This window comes from Natator depressus, chromosome 5 (assembly GCF_965152275.1).
Source record: "Natator depressus isolate rNatDep1 chromosome 5, rNatDep2.hap1, whole genome shotgun sequence".
Taxonomy (NCBI): Eukaryota; Metazoa; Chordata; order Testudines; family Cheloniidae; genus Natator; species Natator depressus.
Genome location: NC_134238.1, coordinates 60,897,280 through 60,916,131, shown reverse-complemented (window position 1 = coordinate 60,916,131; position 18,852 = coordinate 60,897,280). Strand labels below are relative to the sequence as shown.

The 18,852-nt window shown below is 40.3% G+C and overlaps 1 protein-coding gene across 9 annotated transcripts in view; it reads right to left on the bottom strand.

Moving 5' to 3' along the window:
• Positions 1–18,852, bottom strand: part of CAST (calpastatin) — a 103,452-nt gene that overhangs the window by 81,756 nt on the left and 2,844 nt on the right. For 5 of the 9 annotated variants that reach the window (XM_074952883.1, XM_074952880.1, XM_074952884.1 and 2 more), the window contains exons 2-3: positions 17,312–17,377; positions 7,902–7,973 (exon numbers count right to left, since the gene is read on the bottom strand). In XM_074952883.1, coding sequence (XP_074808984.1) covers positions 7,902–7,973; positions 17,312–17,377 — 138 coding nt within the window. The remainder of the gene's footprint in view (positions 1–7,901; positions 7,974–17,311; positions 17,378–18,852) is intronic. The other 4 variants (XM_074952887.1, XM_074952885.1, XM_074952886.1 and 1 more) reach the window with 1 other exon arrangement.

The following is an 18,852-nucleotide window of genomic DNA, read 5'->3' as shown; positions in this document are numbered from 1 at the left end:
GTGGTTTGCCGCTCCAGGCCAATGGAGGCTGTGGGAAGCGGTGGCCAGCACATCCCTCAGCCTGGAACAGTGAACTGCGGCCAGTGGGAGCTGCGATCATCCAAACCTGCGGACGCTGCAGGTAAACAAACCGTCCCGCCAGCAGATTTCCGTAACAGGCCATGTGCCAAAGGTTGCCAATTCTGGATTAACTGTGTCCTACATAAAATGACAATGGGGGGCTCAAAGGACAGAGAGAGAGAGAGAGAGACATACCCCTCATCCTTAACAGTGATGGGAGTCCCTCCTTGGTGACTAGAGTAGGTGTAAAAGGACCCCTCTGTATTCTTTTAATCCAAGCTAGAAGTCTTCATTGTCCCTGATGTAGCTACTCCAATACCTACTCAAAGGGCTGGAGTGACTTCCACAGGCTGCTTGAAGTGAGATAGAGAAAACGGTCTTAAGAATGTGAAGTAGTGAAGCATAGCTAGAGAAAGTTAATTTGCATGAGCTTTCCTTCTCCTGAATTCTTCCACCACTTGCTGTTATACAGCTTTTATGACATAACTAAGGCCCTACTAAATGCACAGCTGTGAAAAACACATAGGACAGTGAAATCTGGTCTGTTGTGTGCTTTTACCTCTTACTATGCAGATTTCATGGAGATCAGAGTTTCTCAGATTGGGGGTCCTGACCCAAAAGGGAGTTGAAGGGGAAGCACAAAGGTTATTTTAGGGGAGGTTGCAGTATTACCACCTTTACTTCTGTGCTGCCTTCAGAGCTGGGCTGCTGGAGAGCAGCAGCTATTACAGTGCCCCACCAGCAGTAGTGCTGAAGTAAGGGTGGCAATACCATACCATGCCATCCTTACTTATGCGCTGCTGCGGGTGGCAGCTCTGCCTTCAGAGCTGGGCTCCTGGCCAGCAGCCACTGCTCTTAAACAAAAAGGTTGGCCTTTTGTGGAGAGGTCAGTCAGGCAACAGCCTCCTTATCCATTAGGACTCAAATGGCCATTAAAAACAGTATGCTAGATAGTGTGCTGGATTGAATAGGGTTTCACATGACTGACATGCTAAAAAATATCTGAGTTTCTGCCATTTTAAAAACAGGAAGAATATAATTGTAATAGTTAGTTTTTACTACATCTAGCAGAATTGAAGATCTTGCTCTGCATAAATAAAGGCTGAGGATAGTTTGATTCTCCAGTACAGTTTCAGGTTTTAATAACTACTAACGAGCTTGTTCCATGAAAGCAGCATGGACAGATTGTTTAAACAATGTGCAGTAGCCATCAATGGAAGTTAACTCGTGTCCAGTGCAAATTAAGAGTACTAGTGCCAAATTAATCACATACAAAATTGGTGAAACTCTGTTCTATACAAACACAATTACTATACCTGACAAAATTTAACAATCCTAGAAAGTTCATTGGATTGAACTCTCTCTACAAAACAGTTGTTACATTTTATTCTGAATAAGCATTGAGCTTGAAATTCTGGTTTCTCACTGGATAGTGGACTGGCACATTTATACCACTAAAGAGAACACAACATCCATGGTACTATGTAGCCCAACTTTTTACTTAACATATAGAAGAGGAAATTACTTTAGTTTTTCCTTATACTTTGTATAGTTTCTAATGGCGATAATGACCTCCTAATGCACGGCTGAGTTATAGGCCCAAGGCAAACTTGTTCAGCCACTCATTAGTTGTCAGGAAATGCTCTCCACAATGGTAACTGCAAATTGAATAGACTATTGAGAAATTTAAATTATCAAAATGGATACTGTAGAGAGCATTAGTTCTCTGGTTTCAGAGTAGCAGCCGTGTTAGTCTGTATCTGTGAAAAGGAGTACTTGTGGCACCTTAGAGACTAACACATTTATTAGAGCATGAGCTTTCGTGAGCTACAGCTCACTTTGAAGTGAGCTGTAGCTCACGAAAGCTTATGCTCTAATAAATGTGTTAGTCTCTAAGGTGCCACAAGTACTCCTTTTCTTTTTTCATTAGTTCTGTACCTGAAGCACCAAATACCCTACAACCTTGTCCCAGAAACAACAAAAAGCATTTATATAAAAATGCAAGCAACATGTGCAAAGAAAATCTATTTGTAATGGAAATATAGAAATCTTTGTTTAGAGTGCAGTCTTATGCAAATTGCACAAAGTGAATTTGTCCAAAACTCTGGGCACCTTTAACATACATTTAGAAAACACAAGAACATAGGAACAAAATAAAATTGGCCAAAGCAGCAACACTTTATAGCCAAATGCAACTTTCATAAGACAGGAAAAAAGCAGAAGAGATGGATAAACAACATTTGCTATCCCAATAAGCTATAGTATGGCAATGAAGAACAGGGTGATGAATTTCTTTGAGTTAGGATACAAAGGATGAAAAACAAAAAAGAAAGCGAGAACATGTACTGGCTGCAGACTAATAAGACTGGAGAGCAAAATATTCCTGAACCAATGCTTGGGATGTTCTACATCATAGGATACATAATCTTTGGGGATTTTTAACTACCCAGATATCGGTTGGACATAAAGCACAGGCAAACAGACTTCTCAACCAGAAGAAAAGATATCTGAATCTATTGTTTATCAATAAGGCTACAATTAGGTCATGGAATCCATGACTTTCATTGACCTCCGTGACATTTTCTGCCTTAGCTGGGCAGCTGCGGGGAGTCCCCGTTGCGTGTGCAGGGGGTCGCCCTGCGGCCCACCATGGCTCAACAGCTGCAGGGAGTCCCCACTGCCTGCTGTGGCTGGGAGCTAACAGACCCTGCAGTCCCCTGCCCGCAGCTGCCCGGTGGGGGTGGGGAACCCTGTAGCAGCCCAGCCTCTTGGGCAGGGGGACCCGAGAGCTCCCATGCACTGCAGCAGTGTGGGACCCGGGAGCCACAGCAGCAGGGTGCTAAACCCACCTACCCCTTTTGTCAGAGATATTTTTTGTGAAGGTCAGGGGCTTCTGTGAATTTTTGTTTAGTACCTGTGACTTTTACTAAAAATATCTGACAAAAACTTAGCCTTATTTATCAACAAAAGTGAATTGACTGCAAACACTGGAATAAAAGCATTAAATTACTTTATTTCATTCTGCTAAGGAATGAGTTCACAAATGTAGCAAAACTTGGGTAGAAAATTTTAGAAAAAACACATTTGGCGGCTATTCAGAAATCTATTGGGGAAGGTGCATTGAAAGGAATTATTAACATTCACCATTGTAAAGTAAGCCAGTGGAATCCAAAGAGATTCATTAACTGAGGCACCACACAGTTCCTCTGACTGGAAGGAACAGAGAGGTGTCATATGGTTGAATTAAAAATAACTGGTAGAAGTTAATAAAACCTATATTGTAAATGGAAAAGATAAAAGGACACCAAACAAAATACATAAAGTCATTTAATGACTCCAGGGAGAGGAAAAGGCAGGAAAATAGAATGAGTTATTGTTAGCCAAAGGAGTCAAAAAGGGGAGTGGAGGGGGGGAAAAGAAGGATATCTGTACCTGTACTACAATATATGAGAGAGAGAGAGAGAGAAGGCCCATTAATAATGTCCAAGTAATCTAGCTTTAACAGAGGAATGCACTGAAGTTAATGGCTCAAAGTTTGCTGACTTAATGAACTGGAACAATACATACAGAAGGGAAATCTGACCTATTAGGAAGTAATGAAAGTTTATTTTTAAAATAGTTATTGAGGAAAAGCAGGTAAGATGTGAAAATGTGAATATATGGAAAATGTGAATATATACAATTCAATCAGGTTAAGTTGCATGGAAACACAATCAGGCTAGCTAGCAGTAAGAAAGGTTACCTGTGAACACACAACAAATGTTGAAGATGTGCTGGGAGTATGGAAGAAGCATTTTGACAAAGAGCTGAACCCTGTAGTTCATCCAGCAAGCATTTTAGACAAGCTAGATCAGAGGTGAGCAAACTACGACCCACAGGACCATCCTGCCTGGCCCTTGAGCTCCTGGACGGGGAGGCTAGCCCCCTCCCCCGCTGCCTAACCGCCAGTGCTCTGGGAGGCAGGGTTGCGAGCTCCTGCCGGGCAGCACGGCAGGCTCCGGCTGGGCAGCGCAGCTGCCAGTCCTGGTGCTCTGAGCGGCATGGTAAGGGGGTGGGGGGTAGTCAGGGGGCAGTAAGTGGGAGGGGGCAGATAGGGGGCAGGGGCCAGGCTGTTTGGGGAGGCACAGCCTTCCCTACCCGGCCCTCCATACAGTTTCAGAACCCCCATGTGGCCCTCAGGCCAAAAAGTTTGCCAACCCCTGGGCTGGATAAACAGGGCAACTTGCAAGGCAGAATGGATATCAGCACTGAGCTGCCATCAGAGGAAACAGAAAAAGCAGTGAAGCAGTTAAAAAACGGGACAGCTGCAGGAATAGACAATATAACAGCTGCGCTGCTAAAAGCCAGTGGGACAAGGGCTATCAAAGCATTAGGAAAAATACATTAAAAGGTGTGGGAGCAAAAGGAGTTACTGGACAACTCGCTAAAGGCAATGGTTGTACCAGTCCTGAAGAAAGGAGATTCTACAGATCAGAATAGTTAGACAGGGATAAGCTTATTATCAGGGAAAAATCATGATGAAAATAATTGTAACACGATTAAGGCCAACTCTAGAGGAAGGCAATGAACAGTGATGCTTCTGACTAGGCCGAAGTTGCACGGGTCAGACATTCACATGGCAATTACCATCCTGTACAGTTGATTTCTATCCTTAGTAAAAGGATTGAAAAATACTGAGACCCCTCTTCCCTCCCCAAAATCACTAACCATTAAGAGTTTAAGAGAAACAAAAGTAATAAGCAGCAAGATTGGCTTTATGGATAAAAATACAAAATTAGATAAAGTACCAAAAGTGGTAGGTACATCTGGATATCAGTAAAGCATGTGATATAGTAGCCCATGAAATTCGACTATAAAATTAGTTTCTCTACAAGCTGTTTGAGCACTAACCTATGAATTGAATACTGGCTGATAAACAAAGTTCATAGGGCTAGTCTACACTAGAAGTGCTTCATCGATGTAGCTGCACCGCGTAATGTGTCTGGAGAAGATGCTCTATGCTGACAGGAGACAGCTCTCCCATCAGCGTAATATATCCACCTCCGCGAGATGCAGTAGATACGTCAATGAGACAAGCTCTCCTGCCGACATAGCGATGTCCACGCTGGTGCTTAGGTTGGTGTAACTTATGTCACACAGGTGGGTGGCTTATTCACACCCCTGAGTGACGTAAGTTATACCGAAGTAAAGGGTAGCATAGACCTGGTAATAGATAATAAATATGGCCAGTTTGTGAGGAGGGAGGAGAAATGTCTTGTGTGGTACCACAGGTATCACGTTAGATTCATGTTATATGGTGTCTAAAAAAATAAATTAGTGTGAACAATGGAGCTTTCAGCTCATGCCCACAGCATCCACATGGGAGAGTTACAGCACAGCACTTTGATGCTCACTGACATTCGCAAACTGCATAGCAGTGTCGACACGCCCTTAGAAATGAGTTTGCAACAAGATACACAGCATGAGATAAATGCAATCTGAGGATCCATATGCAGAAGCATTATATTGTGTGTGTAACCACACATGGAATACTGCATTCAGTTTTAGCCTACATCAGAAAGATGTAGAAAAACTGGAAGGAAGTTAGAGGAAAAACCCAAAAATGATTAGAGATTCATGAGGGAATACACTAATGAGAAAAACTGAAGGAGCTAAATATGTATATTCTAAGTTTGCCACAATTAGGAGGCGGACAAAGAAAGAGTTTACAAATACTGAATGGATGTAAAACACCCGGGAAGAAAAATAATTTAGGATAAGAAAAGAACATAGCTAGGAATATTATTAAGTATTATTATTATTTCGCAATGGAATGAAGTTAAGAATGTGAAAATGTAACCTGATAGCAGAAACACTTCCTGTCAGTCAGATCAATCAGGCACAGAAATCTCTCTGGGAAAGTGGGGTAGAAGCCCAGCATTTGAGACGGCTGAAACTAAACTAAACAAAGAACTAATACAACAGGAAATAATGCTGCCTGAGCAGGTAGAAGGTCTTGATGACCTAACAGAAGTCAGAAGTGAAAAGATCTCAGAGATTCTACGAAACTAGTGAGCCATAAATATATATATAAATAAATAAATAAAAAATGCACATCCCATATGGTTTAGTTTCTATTCAAAACACAAATAATGAACTCAATGCGGGGAATTCTTGGGAATTAATGGTAGGTTTCAGAGTAGCAGAGTATGCATCCGATGAAGTGAGCTATAGCTCATGAGAGCTTATGCTCTAATAAATTTGTTAGTCTCTAAGGTGCCACAAGTCCTCCTTTTCAGGGGGGAATTAATGACTTTCAGTTGTATGTTGGGTTGCAGACTCTTCCCAGCCAATTATTACGCCACAAAAAGCATCCTGGACCTGCCAAGCTTCCTGAAATCAGTAGTCCCTAATTCTGTTTATGAAGGTGCCATGAACAGAAATGAAAGGGGAGTTTAAAGGCGATTTTCCATGTATTGCTTTGCTTTTATTTCATGCTATAAACCACTGATTCTTTTCTCTTGCACTCACTATTGCTTTTCTTAGCACTACACATCGTTATAGTTTACACTCCAATTTGTAAATCATTTGTTAACATTGGCCTCTATTTTGGCACTTAGCCATCAGATCATTACAATTATCAGTGCTATGATCTTGTCAGATCTCACAGGATCAGACCACATACTTGGTGTGCAATCCTGGGTCCACTGAAGCTAATGTAAGTGTTGCCATTTACTTCAGTGGGGCCAGAATTTAACCCATAAATGGGAGACCTCCAAGGAACATAGGTGCTGAACAAAATGGTATTGGTGGCATTTCTCGACCCAATACTGGACTAAAGTCCTGGCATACTATTAGTAGGCACTGGCATTCTGCCTCCATGCGCCTGCAATTCCAGCTCAGTAAGCGTATTCTTCACTTCTTATCCTAAACTGAAATGTTATTGAGTGCTGTTTAATAGCAGTTGCTTTCCACCCCAGAGTAGTGGGTGAAATTACATTATACATCCTTTGTCTACCTAACAGTGGTGCAGTGAAGTCTAATTCAGTGCTTGCACAATGCTATGAGGTCCTCAGAAACAAAAAAACTGAAGTGGTGTTGTAGTGAAACAGCAAGTATAAGTTAGCTACCACATCTACTTGCTCTGGAATTGGAACTTTTATTTCACTTAATACAAACTATAATTAACTCATACAGTGTTTTTTTCTGAGATACTTCAACATTTATCACTTCATAGCTTTAAGAAATTTTGACTTATCTTCGTCTTTATTTTTTTTAAATAGATCACTCAGTTCACTTAGGGACTCCCTTTGACATCAATGGGCTTTGGATCAAAGACCTCAATGTTTGAGTTGATTTTTGTTAATGAAGTTAAGAAAATTGTACCTAAATATACTTTGGAAATTATATTTATCTATTCAAACAAATCATTGCATTTCAGTCGACAAAACAGACATCAGTTATGTCAGAGTTTGTTTCTGAAAATATGACTATTCTGCTTTGGATAACGTATATTATATCTGCATTATGCTAAGATCCAGATTCTCAAAACGTCAAAAGGTATTTAAGCACCCATTTCACACTGAAATCATTGTGAGTTAGACATCTAAATGCCCTTGAGGATTTGGGCCTAAACCACAAAGAATACATTTTAAAAAACCCAGAAAACATTAGGATAAACAGCTTAATTCTACAGATTCCAAAATGTGGAATAACTATTTTTAAAACTAAACCAAAAATGCATTTTTATAAAGGCATATTGTTAAATCTCCAGTCTACATTGAGGTTTATTATAACTCTCATTGATGCAATTATTGTTAATCCCTATCGCAAGTTTATCATCTCTGAAAAATGCAAGTTACCTTACTGGCAGAAGCTGCTCCACTTGTATGTGTTTTGGGAGGCTGACTGGCACTAGTGCCTGCAGGTTTCATCTGTGAAATAAAAGCATAAATACAAAAGGGGGGGGGGGGGAAGGAACAATATGTCAGAATATACTGGTAAGGCGGAGCAAAATACTTCATTTAAAAAAAGATTCTCTGAGGGTTCTGTTTCTTGGACTATTTTATTCAAAATACTAACAAGTTCATTTATATTCAGTGTCTGCTTTACAAGTCATCTGAAGCAGTTTTCAGAGTTATAATTCAGATCACCAGAGGATCATTTGAGATGGTTTTCTTGTGAGCAGAGCAGTTATTGCAGACTGAATTATTTTTCATACTTCTATAAATCATATATAAATCTATGCTATTTCCTAAAATTGAGGTGCTCGTTTTGGTTAACAGTGAAGCCAAATGTAATCATCTGTATCTCATGATACTTCAAGAGTAACTGCTGTAAACTGAAGTCAGATAGCTTGATTTTTTTAAATTAAAAACAAAAACACATTCAGTGCAAGCTTGAAAAAAATATATATATATATTTTTAAACCTGCATTAGCAACATGCCCTGGTTCCTTCACGTCACATTTAGATTATTGAACAGAAATTATACAGGAGGAAATTATCTTCAAAACAGAAAAGCCTATAAAAGCATCTGTGTAAAAAGTACTGTGGATGCAGCAATAGTTTCCCTTCTTGATGACATGTGAACAACGTGGTGCAACGTGCAGAGAGGGAGAAATGAGGCAAAGAGTTGCATACACATACAAATACTGATAGGTTGAATTGAGGGCTTTCAAATTAAACAAATGTGTGTGCAGATGGAACAAAAACACAGCAAATAATTAATTTCTGCATGACTGCAGTTTCATGTCAGTGTAACGCCAATGATACTAATGGAGTTACATTGGTACACAACTGGAATGAAATTGTGATAAAAATCAGAAGTGGCTAGAAAAATCAACCTTGAGCAATGGATGCAAAGAAATGTTGTATTTCAGAAGAAACAGATAGAGGAAACCTACTTAGACCTCTCTCAGGTATATGAACTCCTGAGATTTTACAGCAGAGTATTTTGAATGATCCCCTAAACACAGAAAAGCCTGCAGGCTGCTGGTTCCTTACCAGGCTCCTGCAGTGGCCTGGTAAGGAAATTACTATACAAAATGAAGAAACACCAATATTCAGCCCATCAGACATAAGGGACTGTGATAGATCAGTAGCCTCAAACACGAACAAAAGATATCATTCTTAAAGATAAACGCCACATCATGTTCTTTCCCTCTGACTTTAGCTCCAAAACACAATATGAACGGAGAGAATTTCTCCCACACAAAAAAATTTGAAATTACAAAGACTAAAGCGGCCCTTCTGCAGCTGAACTTCAGCTAGTGAACCAGTGCAAAGGGCAATACTCTGTTCACAGATATATACATACTACATCATTGAAGTGTGGCCCACAAGTACATTTTCCAGAATGTATGTGCAGGAGGCAATTGATGGTATTTTCTTCAAATATTTCAGGCTTGGATTTAGCATTATGAAAAAAATGAAAACCAAATGAGCACAGTATCATGTGCCAAAACCAATAATACTGTTAGTGTGATGATGCTTGTACATTTGGGACAACTCACATTCATAAAGCTAACTACATGCTTAATTGTTTAGAGGATCAGTGCCTTGCTGGACACCTAAAAAATTGCATCCAGTCACAGTATGGCTGCACAGATTTGGTTGCTAGGACACACAGTAAATTTGATGTTCATTTTGGAAAAGAAATTTAGTGCTGTATTACTGTTAAATACCATCAAGGAAATCCTGAAGTTTAGATTTTCAACAAAACAACTTCAAAAGTAAATTACTTTTTAATCCCAATTAACCTTAGTGTCCTTTCAAAACAAAGACCATTTCCAGTTGTTCTCTCTTTAAACTAAATTAATTAGCTAATTAGAATTAGCAGCAGCTCTTCTTCTTCTTTTTTCCTTTATGCCACTTTTCCTGGTGAAGGTCACGGCAGCAGCACGGACAGTAGAGAGGACCAGACCTCCTTTTCCTCCACAACAGGCAAACTGGGAGATTTAATCCCTCCAGCGTGTCCTGGATCGGCCTTGGGGCCTCCGCCTAGTGGGACATGCCCAGTAGAGTTCCAACGGAAGCCTCCCAGGGAGCATCCTTATCAGGTGCCTGAATCACCTCAACCGGCTCCTCCTGATCCAGAGGACAGAGCTGAGGCCCTCCTGAATAGCTGAGCTCCTCCTTAGCAGCTCCTTATTAGCAGCAGGTATTTCGTTTAAACTTCTTGAAAACCTAGCACTAGACCGTAGACTTTACAGGGCAGGAACTACCTCTTGCTATATGTGGTGTCTAGCACAACAGGACTGTCATATCCGTTGGGGCCTCTGTTTGCTGCTGTAATACAATCGTGCTCACTTTAATACGTTTGTTAGATGCTCAGATGCCATGGTGATGGTCAGATTCGATCTTTGGATTACAGCAGAAGTTTGTGTGATATTTTACTCTATATAATAAAATAGATTAGTCTTTTCCAAAAAAATTTGTAGTTAATTATACAAAACAAGGTAAATCAAATCATGTGAATCAACTCCATACACAGCCAGAGCACCTGAAAAAAAATTACCCAGATGTTAACCATGCAATAATACAGGAGATGATATGATCTGTTTGCATCAACATAATGAATTACACAATGTGATTATGTACCAAAATGTACGTCAGTCTGAAACGGTGCAGTGTCTAATTTACATATTTTTTATACATCCGGACACCAATTTTCTTATTACCATCCTAGGATAAGAAATGTTGCTGAATGCTCTCAACATCCACTGACTTCAGTAGGTACTGAGCACTTCTACAGCATCAGGGACATTTTAAAGGGACACTGTCAGCTTCAATCTCTTAAAATTCACTACACAGTATAACAGTTTAACTAGCTTAAAAAGCATTAATCTTTTCATTCTTTTAAAAAGAAATGCATCAGGGATTTTCAATGGAGTTACTCGCAATTGGCAACTGGGTACGCAAGATCGGAATCAGCATTCTGATGATTGTGATTAGAGGCTGGAAAATCAGACACATCAGACGTATCACCTCTATTCTTGAGTTCCTACCACAATAAAAAGCCACTAATTTCCTTCCCCAGGTGCAACTTTCTAAGTATACTTCTAATCTTGACAGATTTTTTAAGAGAATTCCCTGATGAATTCAGTTGGAGGATCTCAAAAGACTTCCATGATATGATGCTCTATTACTGTATATTTGGAACTTACTTCTGAAATATTAGACTAGCTGCATTTTATCCTAAATTTTAAGTCAAGTATCCAATGTATTGATTTAAAAACATTTTTTAAAACAAAAACATAACCTTTCAAAAACATCAACAGGGTAACCCATTTTGACAAAGGTACAACATTCTTGGGAATGCTTTGGTATTTTGAGCTACTGCAAAAGTTCACCTAACATGGGGGATCCAGAGGTAGAGGATATTTCTAACATTGTATATTCAGCCAAATGGCATCACTATATTTCTTGCACACAAAATTTTACATGAGCGGCTATAATATGACCCTAAGTACCTGATCGTGCAAGGTGATGGATGCCCACCTCCACTGTAAGTCAACAGGAGTTCGTTCATTTTACTCAGCACTAGAGTTGGTCAAAGTTTTTTCAAACTTTTTTTTGTGACTTTTTTGTCCCATTTTTTCCACCATCTGACTCTATTCAGCACCTTGCTGGATTACAATCTAAAATTTAAAATGAATGGAGAACACTCTAAACCCTTTAAAAATCTAACATACAGCTAGACTAACCAGTAAAGTGCATATACCTGACTTGCATATTCACCTTTTGATGCACTCCATTTAGCACTAACAGAAGTTACACATGCTGGCCAGCCATGTAAGGGCGCATATACAAAGAGGAATAGAGTGGCACACTCCCTCTTTGCCCCACAGAGCTCCTGGAGGCCCACTGGTTGCAGCAGGGACCACGCAAAAGTTCCAGACACTGCAGGTTTCCAACTCCCCTCCCCTTCAGAAAGAGCCGCAGGAGAGAGGAAACTACAGTGAGTGCAGGTTCTGCCCGGAGGGAAGGAAGTAAAGGAGCAAGATAGGCAGAAAGAGTGTAGATGCTAGTGGGGAAGAGGTTGGTGAGACAGAGAGAGAGAGAAGGTCTGGGCTGGTGGGGAGGCGAGAGAGAAATAAGGCTGCTCTGCACCATTTTCTTCAAGGACAAGAAAACAGCAGAGCGGAATGGATATCCCTGGATCCTGATACTAGCCTCATCTGCTTGTTGTTCCTGCTTCAGTTAGCTTCTTAGTTGCCTGTGGTACTATACTTAGCTCAGTTGCCTCAACCTGGTAACAAACATTGGAAGAAAAATGTTTGTTAATGAAGAAGAGTCACACACTTGAGCTGCTGTCTACGCTACAGGCATAGCACAGCACAGTAAAGAGTTCAGTGGTGAAATCCTGGCCCCACTGAAGTCAATGCCAAAACTCCAATTGACTTCAATGGAGTCAGAATTTCATCCTTGAATTTTTAAGCTCCAAAGACACTGGGTTCTTCCACTTAAAGAACTGTTTGGATTTTTAAGTTATTCAATGTGGTCTTAAAACATTTATGATGCAATCACACAGATACATCCTACTGTTTTAAAAAACTTGTAAAATCTGGGACCCAAACAAACTCTGGCAGAGACCTGATAAAATTAGCAGCAAAGAGACCTACGCTCTCTTCCTCCTTATGCTATAGGCGTATATTTCAGCTGGTGTCTATATATATGCAGTCATGGACTAATTACAGAAGCACTCTACTATGATTATATATCTCATACCTGAAATATCATTAAAAGAATTATCCTCAGACTGCAGGCTCTTAACACCCACCATTAACACCAAAAGATCATGGAATAAAATGCTAAAAATGGAAGTCTTATAGAGTCATCTAGTGTACCTCCTCACCTACGTGGGATTATGCCTTACCAATTGCTCTCTACAGTACATTTGCTATGTTTTTTCTAGTCTAGTTTTCAGTGTCCCAAAAGAAAGGGCTTCCACTCATTTCCTTGGGAGATTATTTTATACCTTAATAAAGTTCATAGTTAGATCTTCCTGATATTCAGGCTAAACTGTCCCTTTCTTAATTTTATCTCATAATTACTAGTAAACCCTCTACTACTCTAAATAATTCCTCTCTCTCTCTCTTTGGCATTTACGTTCCCAGAAATTTTCAAGCAGTATCACATCCCCTTACAGCTACTGCTTAGCTAAATTACACATATGTGATTTTTTAAATTCTTCTTTCGACATAAACCAATTCCTCAGGACTCCCAATCATTTTCATTGTGCCTCTCTGTATTCTGCCAGTGTCTTTCTGATAACGAGGTAGCCAGAACCAAACACAATATTCTACATGTGTTTAACTAACATTCTTCTCCATGATATGAAACCTCTGCATGTGCAACCCACAAACTGCACTGGCCTTTTTTACTGTAATATAACATTGAAAGCTAGTTTTCAGTCTATAATTGCCCACAAGAAACCTGGAAAGTAGGTCATATGATTTGGATTATTACTTAGTTCCAATTTTATTTTTTAATTTGCAGAAGTTCAGAGGTTATTGATTATTGGTTATTGATACTAGAACTAAAGTTGTTTAGCAGGTTAAATAAAATAATATGCAGTCCTTGACATTTTAGGTATTTACCCACAGTGGAACAGTCACTGGCGAGAAAGAGAGAGTAAATACGAATGATTCTGTACTCCAATGGTAAGGGCACCAATCTGGGAGGAGGGAGATCCAGGGTCCAGTCCCCCTGCTCCAATCATTCTTTCATTATTTATCCAAAGAGCAACAGCTTCAACAGGAGACTGAGGGAGTCCCACACCACAATATCCCATAGCTCATTGGTTAGAGCACTCTCCTGAGATATGGAAGACTCTTGTTCAAATCCTTTCTCCCCCTCAGGCAGAAAGGAGGGAATTGAGCTTGGGTCTCCCACATCTCAGGTGAATGCTCTAACCATTGGGCTAAGAGCTATAAGGTAGGCAACGGTCCTTCCACCACCAGGACTGAGTGAGACAGGCAACCAACTCACTCCTTCAGAAAGCAGTTTAGGTGCCTATACTGCCTGATTCCAGGCAGCTGGTTCCTGTCTGTGGATCTCTAGGCACCTCCCTGAAGCACAGACAGAGGTTCCCATCTCTGAGACAGGGGCAGGGCTTAGCACACACTCCCCTCTGGTCAGTATCTCCTATTGGCTACCTTAGGCTGCTTCCCCCAAGTGTCCTGGTTTTTACGGATCACATTCCAAAATGCCTATCTGTCCCCATTCATCGTATAAAGTGCTTAACTTCGCTTTGTGGATTCTGGTGCTGTTCATGTAATTTTCATGTAATTAAAGCCTCAAAGTTAGGTCTGAGCCACTCACTGTTGCAACACATAATTCCACCCTGAAGTCTCAGAAGAAGATACACATCCACCAGGGTTACGGTCCAAAACCTGCACAATGTTTTCTCAGAATAAGAAGTTTAATAATAGCCTTCTACAGAGTCTTAGCTAGCTAGAAATAGATCTTTTCAGCAGGAACCCAGAAACAGGAATGCCAAACTTCAAACTGCAGGCTCTCAACGCCCATCATTAGCACCAAGAAATCATTTTTTCTAAATTAAGAGTAACACCTAAGCAGGGGAATTTGGCATCAAGCTGAAAAGATGGGTTCAGCTCACTGAGGAGGTGGAAGGATACGGTAAAGGAAAAACCTAAACTATCCTGTAAAGCAGGGATCGGCAACCTTTGGCATGCGGCCCGCCAGGGTAAGCCCCCACATCCCTCAGCCTGCGCCACTTCCCGCAGCCCCTATTGGCCTGGAACGGCGAACCGCAGCCAGTGAGAGATGCAATTGGCCAAACCCACAGACGTACCAGGTAAACAACCGGCCCAGCCCACCAGGGGGCTTACCCTGGCGTGCCATGTGCCAAAGGTTGCCGATCCCTGCTGTAAAGCCTAGAGAAAAGGGACAGCTGGGTTTCCAGGCTGCACAATTCCTTCCTGCAACCAAGCAAGAAAGGAAGAGCACTTGCCTAAGTCACCCATGGAGGCACAGTAAGGAAGGACTTTAGGGGATCCAAGAGTCTATCCAAATTATACTGTATATAATTCAGTTGTAAACAAGGGCTAACTTATGTTTCACAATGAGTTATTTTTCAGTAGCTTTTCCTGTATAGAAAGTATTAGATGTAACTGTTCCTTCTGTTGTTTCTCGTCTCTCTTGATGTTTTTTTATTTAACAGTAGTTTTAAGTGTCAAAAACTGTAATAAACTTATCTATGAATCTCTCTATTCTTGTGACTGATACTTACCAGTTATAAAGGAATCAAGAACCAGAAAGAGGACTGATCCTAACACTAATTAGCATTTGACAACATGCTAGTCTGATACACTTAATGCAGAGGATCAGGGAGACAACACTTTGCCCTAGGTAATTTTACAAAGTAGGCGTTTGATAACAGCATAAACAAGTTTAAATTAGCCTCCAAAGAAAACCCCATAAACTGATTCTCACCTGTTTTGCCTTGGATGTGATAAGCACATCCTCTTTTCCCCAGACTTGAGGCTCATTGCTCTAAGTAAAATAAGCACCTTGATGCTGCTGAAGCAAGAACTTACAAATGGGAATGCAGAAGTAGCTACACTATAGCCTGGAAAGTGGCAGTTATAAGTTTAAGGTCAGGCATATCTGCTTGCTGACAATAAGCTGTTGTACATTCTTAAAGTAGATGAGTTCATGCAAGAGGTTAGGTAGAGATTCTGATGGAGACAAACTGAAGTGTACATGGGCATTCTTGGCCAAAGAATCTCTCTTACAATATGGCACTCATTCAAAATTAGTATGTCCTTTATACAGTTAATTTCATTATGCTGCGTTTATTTCTTTAGTAAGTTATTATGGAATGTATATACCACCTCCCTTCAGTAGAGGGAGCACTGACACTAGAACAGAGCACCCTCTTCTTACAAATCAGACTGTTTTAATTTTACAATTAAAATTTTTCCTCTTTTAGGGCAATTCTTGTGTTGGAGAACCCTGGTGTCCCTTTTGATCACTTCCTTGCATAGACAAACGTTCATGGTCAAACTGTTTTGAGTTGTAAACTAAAGCACTCTTACAAGTTAAAAAAAGAAAAAGGTAATTTGAGATAACCCACATCACACCGAACGGTTTAGGTTTGGCAACACAGCACTGGCTATAAACAATGATTCAGGCATTACAAGTCGCGAGCATAACAACCTTTACCTTTATTCAAGGTAGGCTGGAAAAACTTGGGCACAAAAAGGAGCGTGCAGACAGAATCAGAGAGGGCGTATTATAGTAACCATTGTTCCTTCAGGCAGCATCATATTTACTTAAACTGGTTTTAGCCAGATGGTTAAGAGAGAAGACCTAATGTTACAGTCAAATTACCATTCATCTGGGACATGTCAAAGGCACCACTGAGATTTAACCAACACAATCACTAGTATGACTGAAATTTCAGTTTTCAGATCTTTTGAATTAATAGAGAGGTACAGTATGTGTATTACAATATGTTTGGTATTACATGAATTTCATTAGGAGAAGTATTTGGTGTGACCCAGAAGGCTAGTTAGATAAGTTTAAAAATCTGTCTTTTAAAAAGCACCCTACGGGCATTTCCCAATTTATCAGCATTCAGAATACTGTTAAAAACACACTTATTCAACTCCACAGACAGTCTGCCCAGCATGCGTAGTGTCCTCCACACACAAGCCTGGCTTGGTCGCTGTGCTGCCCTGAACTCCTCCACAGCCGCCTCTGGCACTAGCAATAGCAGACACAAAGTGCCTAGTGACAGTTAATGCTGCTCCCAGCAGCATTAGCTTCCATGGATTTTTCTAAGTGAAACAGAACAAAATATGCCACACAGTGGCACAGCCAGGATTAGGCAACAGGAGTTCTTGGCTCCTGGCCCTAAACTCAATCTTAGAGCCCTGTCTGGACTGCTGAATTACAAATACCAATTCCAGATAAAGTAGCATTTATAGAGGTTGGGTGCCCTTCTAAAATAAATACGTGGACCCAGATTCTCCACTCCTGCCAACATGCAGATTTGAAGTGACAGGGGAATCAGAGCACAGCTCTTTTCACACAAAATTGAACAGCACAAGATAGATTTATAATTTTTTTGGAAAATAAATGCTATTAGTGAACACCACCAGTCAGTTGTCTTCAAGCTACTACTTTGATGTTTAAAAACAACCATAAAAATTACCACAGAATGAGCAGATATTCTCTGCTATATAATTGTACATGATGAAGTTCATTTTAATATAATACAGTGCTTTGCATTTATTTACCTCTGTGGCTTCTGATCCTTTTTTATCTCCAGGTTTAGAAGATGTTCCACTTTTCTTGTCACCATGCTGTAAGAATAAAAAAGTCATTAATCAGATTAATAACTAAATCTTATACCCCATCTTCTATATAAAGAGAATCTCAAATGCCTTACAGATAGTACACGTCGGGACCACATCATTCACTGTAATCAAGATTTCCACAGAGTGAAGCATGACAATTATTCTTCATCACCAGTAGACAACAGATAAAGTTTTTAGGAGACATGAAGCATAACTTCAAATGAAATCATAGGCAGAACTCAGGCAGACAGAATAATTATTTTCAGTGGTGGAATCTGGCCACAACAGTAGGCTTAACACTAGGGCTCTTGTGAAAAGTGCTACAAGACATTCAAATACCTGTTTTATAGCTCCTCCTCCAGCAACTCAATGCTCCTTAACTCTATTTTGGTCTTTGATTCAGTATTGCTTTAAGTCCTCATCTAACTCCCACTGACTTCAGTAGACGTCGGACAGGGTGCTTAGAGAGAGTAGCACTACTCACTGAATCATAAACGCTACTTCCAACACCTAAGTTTTCCTGGGAGGCATTCCATCCAAGTTTTCACCAGGCCCAGCAGTTATACTGCTGGTATATGACCAACAATCCCTGTCACAGTTTAAAGCTGTGTGTTTGTACAGTACTTTGTACAACAGGGCCATCTCTACACTGCAGGGCCTATATCTTCATAGCTATGGTGCCAGCGCTATACCAACATAACCTCACAGTTTAGACATAGCCTATGCCGACACGATTTTTGTTCCTGTCACTCTAGGAACACATCCTCCCCAGACAACGCTACCTAGGTCAATAGAAGCATTCTGCCATTGATCTAGCTGCAACTACACTGGAGGTTAGAGAGGCTTACCTACATCGCTCAGGGGGGTGGATTTTTCACACCCTGGAGCAATATAACCATTTTGACCCAAACTTTAAGTTCAGACCAGGCCTAAGACTCTGATCTTGGTTGGGATCTCCAGAGGGTTCTGGGATACTAATAATGACTGGTTTCCAATTGAGTAGAAGTATGAGTGTTTTTTCTGTCCCAAAACACATGCTCAGTTTGTATTACATTGTTTCCACAACCTGTCATTCTTTATACTTTAATGAAAGACCTTCACTGCATCAAGCTAGTATTGGCACAAACTTGGTGCAATACTTACAGCTGTAATGTCCAACCCTCAGGTGCCTGACAGTACAACTAACAATTCCATGGAACTCACATTTCTAATTATGTATAGAAAGACCATTCATCAACTCTGAATAATGGATTTAAGTTTTGACTTAGAACGGTGACTGAAGTTGTATAATTAAATTATTTATGTTTCAGCAAACTTTCTACAGAGCAGATCTGATGTAAATCAGGATTAGCAACATCATGGATTTCTCATATCCATGTATAAATTTAGCAATTTAATTGATTCAGAGAACTGAATTTTTGGTGAGACAAAGTCACCTTATATAAAGTATATTTTGGTGTTGTAAACCGGTGGCAAGCAAA